Source organism: Necator americanus, chromosome II, assembly GCF_031761385.1.
Source record: "Necator americanus strain Aroian chromosome II, whole genome shotgun sequence".
Lineage (NCBI taxonomy): Eukaryota > Metazoa > Nematoda > Chromadorea > Rhabditida > Ancylostomatidae > Necator > Necator americanus.
The window spans coordinates 19,565,975-19,571,974 of NC_087372.1; the positions used below are offsets into that span (position 1 = coordinate 19,565,975).

Consider the following 6,000-nt stretch of genomic DNA (forward strand, 5'->3'; position numbering starts at 1 on the left):
TTTAAAACGTGACCCATCGGTGAATCAAGCGGGCATTAGCATATTAATAATATAATATCGCTCGGCATCCATACGCTTGAAATGTACATATGATATCAGAATATCAATGTAGAGCGTGCAATCAAACTTTCGAAACAACACTCGAACAAGAGAACGGAGCAACATGTTCAATATTACTGTAGGGAACTGTGACGAGAAACGGGAAAAGGCGAAGAGGATGTCGACTTAAGCGAAGATCGAGTATCTCCTTTTATAATCCATAGAATTGGAAAGAACTTGACTCTCAGAGATAATCGACTAAATATATCAAATATTGGAAGCTAAGTAATATTAACTTGTTCACCTTTCAAGTGCAATATCAAGTCTTTTTTTCTTTTTATTAAAGTTTGGCCTAGTGGAGAATCGTACGCGCAATGTTATATTGTTGTTTCTGTTTGACCTGTGAGCCTTTTTTCGCTTTCTTCAACTTAGCAAGTTCTCGGGAAAGGAAAAGAGTCGTCTTCGAAAGTCTTTGCCCATCGTTACTTGATCCTTTGTGTAAAGCTTGTAGATGTAGAAATAAAAAAATTGGGAATTGACTATAGTTGGGTCAAAACGACATGAGGCACGGACAGTTGCGCAAGCGGCTGCGCTCGAAGCGGCGCGGTGGAGCACAGCGGTTAAGATCGTGTAAGGATCCTCGCTACCGCCATGGTCCCACCTCGATTCCAACCGCTGCGCTCCACCGCTCGAACGCAGCCGTTTGCGCAACTGCCCGTGCCTCATGCCGTTCTGACCCAACTATAGGTGTATCCAGAAAGTAGTCGGCTGTGTTAACATTGGGTGACACCTCGTCTAGGCGGTAGTATGAAACTGCCACAATATCATGTGAATAGTCATACCGACCTGTTTTTTCATTCATCGTATTAATTCCATGCAAGATACAATCAACACTAGCATAGTGTCACCCCTGAACTTCAAATTTAATCGTTTAATCTGTTGCAACGCCATATCTTTCCAATATTCTTTTCAGAGCCATAAGGATTTCCTCTGGACGGATTTTTCAAAGGATATTTCCTATCTGCAAAATAAAAGGATGCATGGTTAGATAGTAACTTTTACTCCTCCCCGAAAAATACCGGACATCCCTGAAACTATCCTACCTTCGTGCTTGTCTGAGGAAATGGTTGATTCACTAGTGCACTCGGAGGTTCTCCAGAAATAATCGAGGCTTCACTTTCATCCATTCCAGATAGACCACTGGTAGCTTAAAAGGAAAAGTAAATATAGTCCCGTTCAACGGTAGCTCCTCGATTTTTCCCATACATTCCGTTTGGAGTGTATGGGAGAAATCTAAAAGTTATTTGACAACTTTAGATGCATCATGAGCATCGTATAAATTCACGTTAACAAGTCCATTATAGTCCGGATTGTAACAAGTTAAAATCCGGCTATCATGGTGTCCAGCTAAACGTGTGATGAGATATTCAGTCGAAATAACAACCACTCAAAAATGGATCACACAAATTGTGAGGTTAAGGCAAATAGTTGACACAAACTTATAATCATGATGAAAAACGACACCCGCGGAACTGGACTTTACATACCTCACAAAAACCTTGCCAACCGAAAAAAATATGCAAAGAAATAATATAATAGAGAACGTAGACGGCAAAAAGGCCTATCTTTAAATAACCAAATGTTTCAGGCTTGTACAGAACTATACTTGAACATAAAATCACTTCAGAAATTACATATGGAGAAAGGAAAACAACAATCAATGCTTGAGCGTGAAACCTTCCTGGTAGATTTGAAAAATCTTCTTTTCTTTGATATCTGCGCTGAACATAGTTTTTTTTTGTGATACATCCTATCACATTTTGTTGGTTGGTTGGAAGATTAATATTAGGTATACCTTTATTCACATAAAGAGAAGGAACTCAGAGAACTCTTTTTGAATACTCTGCTGTGTACCAACAAAACTTTTATTATTGGACTTCTGCGTATTTCCATCATTATGAGACGAATATGAAATTTTCTTCTGTTAAACCCACAGATAAAATATTTTAAATGCAAAACAAACTTCACACGCTTCACGCTTTCACAACTTTTAAAAGAGCAAAATTGAAGAAGAATTATTTCCTAAAAAGATCTTGGATTCTGGGCTGTTTTTTTGGACATATCATTCACAGCTTGTGAGGAGCTTCTCTGATTTCCTAGAGCAGGTAGAAAAGTTTAGTTTAACATTAATTAGTTCGTCTATACGTAAACTATTTTATTAGTAAATGGATATCAACACACACCTCCGTCTCGTAGCGCATTGGCCAATAATTTGCTATCCAGAGTTTCATCAAGGTTTACATCACGTACTCCTTCCACAAGAGCGTCTGGTTCTACCCCTGATGAATCTAAATCTTCAGGCCGATTTTGAGAAGACATCCTGCAATTCTTCCGTTTATTTGATGTTTAACCAAACACTTGCAGTAATTACACGAGAAATAAATTTAACGAATGTAAAAAGTGGAGATGCAGAAGTGATGGAGAAGCAAAAAGAAATTTAAAGAGGAAATACGTGAAAATAAAACATGCGACGGTTTTTTTTTTCGGCAAGAGTAACTCAATCCTGTCCACTACAAGAAGCACTACAGGAAGCTAGGATTGAGTTACTCTTGCCTATGTGATGAAAATGCTCGCAAGATCAATAATGAGTCAGGTGCGATATCGAGTGGATAACATGTCGCCAGGCTAAGCAACAACAACTCATTCCTGTAAACTAATGCTGAGTTGACTCAAAAGCTGTTCTATTATCATCATTGCTTCTTCATCCACTTAAAAAGGTTCGTGACCAATATGTGCTAAATACGGAAAATAAGATTGGTCATGTACATAGGATCAATACGAGGCGAAAATACACCTATTCCGAAAATGAAGGATGTTAAGAGAAGTCAACAATAAATTTCCTTGGCAGTAAGTTCACGAGTCAGAGGATCAAAAAAGAGCCGCTGTGACCACCCCCGTCTATAAATGACCCACCTTTCGACTCCCTTCTGCATCCTGAAAAGTGCAGACAGACAAAACAGAGCAAATACGAGACAGGATATGAATGTCACTGAGCTCCACAATGTGCGAGTCTGCAACTTCTTTTTCTAGAACTTTTTTAGGTGAAGGGTCATCCTTTCTTCCAGAGATTAAGTATACTTTAGCCATCGAAATAAAAAAAAACAAGGAATCCAAGCAAACCTATAACATTCAGTGGATTCCGTAAACGTAGCAATTTCGAAAAAAAAAAACTTCTTCAGAAAAATTTGTGCAGCTACTGAAAGTAATCGCGAATATCATGATCATTGTACACGTGACCACCAATTTACAAAATGAATTCACAAAATTTAATTAACACAATGGCATTCGTACTCCTTTCCATCCAAGTTCAACAGGAGGTACTGACCACAAATCTACAATGCCCATAATTTTTGCACCCTATCATTAGTGTGGTTTTTTTTATAGCGTCATCTGAAATACATACTAAATGGGTACTGCATCAATACTTTCTATGAAATAAGGATTCTAAGAGTTCTACAAAGATAGGAATCTAGGACCAGTACCAAGTAGGATTTACCCAATCAACTAAACCTTGTTGTCGGAAATGTAGGCCAGGTTTGCATACATTGTCATCTAATTAAGATCTGTCCATGAATGAAATCCTGGTTGGCAGACACACATTCTGTCCTGTTAGTACTAGCTACATCCGACTAAGAAACGGTTCGGTTCTCAACGAGGTGTCACCGCGAGCTCACACCATAGGATCAAATTATCATGATGTATAATGGGTGGGTGTGGCGTATTCGGTTAGAGGTCCGTTGCAGCCACACGAACGATGGTTCGAAACCGCCTTAGTGCAAACAAAGCCTTTCATCCCTCTGCGGTCGATAGATTGGTACCAGACTTATCTGGGAAGATAAAAGCAGTGACTCGATTATCGGCTGACAACCGCAAGTAATTGTAAACACCAACCCCGATCCAAAACCTCAACGACTACGAATTGCGGTAAAACGCGTTGGCGCATCCCAAGTGAACTGACATTAGACAGCTATAAAATGGGGGTGCGACGGGTCCATCGGCGTCGGATTGGTGATTGGTGCGCAATAACTTCGTGTGCATGTTGCAAAAGGTAAATAGGACGTTGGAGCCGTTTCATAGCCCTGGGCACTGCGCGCGTCGCTATTCACCCTCATGAGTCCTTCGCGCGTCTATCTCCTTGCACGTTTTCCCATGTTGGTAACACGCTTTCTTCAGAAAGTGGAAACACCCAAGCAAACGGCTGCTTAAATAGTAGCGAACACTTTACATGATCTGAAGTAGAACGTTGTCTTTATCAGTAGGATTATGTCTTTCACGTCATTTTATGCTAAAACATCATTCTTTGATAACTGTTGGGGGAAGCAGGAGGAAAACCTATATTTCCAGTGATGCTCTTAAATTTTGCTTCACTTGATTTTCCTCTGATTTAATTTGTGTTCTCGCTTTGTTGCTCTTTCCTTTCATACATGTTCTTATGTCCTCTCTAAAGAATCTTTTCAGACATAAATAATACTGTTTTAGCAGCTGCTCACTGGAACTATTACAGTTCTAGTATTGTTTGACATACTCAATCTCACTTCTGTCCCGTCCTTATGGCAAAAAGCTTCAAAGCGAGAATACAAATCAAGTCGAAAGATATTCAAATTTTGAAAGAGTAGCGGAAACATATCGCGCAAAAAACTATAACAACGAAAAAACGTGATCAAGCGCAGATAATAACGAAACAAAAAGACGAGAAAAACAATGCTAAAACGATAAACAGCCTGCTGAGGCGTCCTCTTTGATTTTCGACTACTCTCACGTTTATGCTGTACGTGCAGAAGGATGGCGCACGCAGTTTTACGTAGCTCGTAGGGACAAATGCCGTATCCAAAGCCGTCTTTCCAAACGATTAGGGGGAATTGTACGTGGCCACCCTCAACTCCCCCTAATCTACACCCCAAACTCTATATTTGCTAACAGAGACCGTAACATCGTCAGTTTCGTGATACCCTGTTTTTGAACTGCACTATCTCAGTAAGGCGCTAAGTCATGAAGATGGCAGGAGCTCAGGAGTTACACTGCTCTTCCCATCTCCAGAAGCGGAAGAACTTGGATCAAGCAAGATGTATTCATTATAGTAGTACTAAAACACCCTTTAGTAACATTAGATAACGATTTCCGCAGTACTCCCAACTTTGTTCCGTGGTAGCAAAATGCTACGTTGAGCTCGTTCGCGATTTGCTTCAAGAATCTATCGACATAATATGAAAGATTTACAATCGGGTCAGAACGCCCCTAAGTTTTGCGTTCAGTAAGTATAGTAGGGTCAAAACGACATGAAGCAAGTAAACAATTGCTTATGCGGCTTCTCTAGAGGCGCTTCGGTGGAGTGTTACATCATGTTACATCAATCATTCATCATACCGGCGCAGTCTGGTGTACCAAAAGTTCCTACGATTCCTTCGTTGGCATATTTGTTCACAAAATCGCAGTACCACTGCTTTTGTTCAGAATTACATAAGAGTGGCTAGAAGCATGGTGAAACCCTTGCTGGCACCACCCATCGCTGCAGTTTGCGACGGTCGTTTTGACGGTCTTCATGTCGTTTTGACCCGACTATAGCTGCGCAATGGAGCTAAATGACGGGTACCGAAGTGAAATCATCCTTGGCTTCACTCGGACTGCATGTATGAGTTTCCTAGATTCCGAGCCGTTTTGAACGCAGCCAATTACCCAAGTAGAAGGAGGTTTCAGGCCGGTTTGGCCCGAATGTGCATTGTTTTATGCATGAGAATTTGCATGGAGCATGTGGACACCGATGCTCCTTCTCGTCTTGGTTTATTTGGCTGAGTGAGACGATCTCCGCATTCTTTCAGACTGCTCGCGGGCTTAACTTCTCCACTCCACTTCAAAGGCAGCGTGTTACAATTTCGACGTGGTGCGGAACCCTGCATCGTTCCC

At 40.8% G+C, this 6,000-nt stretch overlaps 1 protein-coding gene across 1 annotated transcript in view; it reads right to left on the minus strand.

Moving 5' to 3' along the window:
- The window catches only part of RB195_018522 (uncharacterized protein), a gene marked incomplete at both ends in the record, with an annotated part of 31,624 nt that extends 28,592 nt beyond the window's left edge, over positions 1 to 3,032 (minus strand). The window contains 3 exons of the mRNA XM_064185995.1: positions 1,143 to 1,246; positions 2,283 to 2,419; positions 3,013 to 3,032. Of these exons, the coding sequence (XP_064041876.1) occupies positions 1,143 to 1,246; positions 2,283 to 2,419; positions 3,013 to 3,032 (261 nt within the window). The remainder of the gene's footprint in view (positions 1 to 1,142; positions 1,247 to 2,282; positions 2,420 to 3,012) is intronic.
- Positions 3,033 to 6,000: the final 2,968 nt, after the last annotated feature.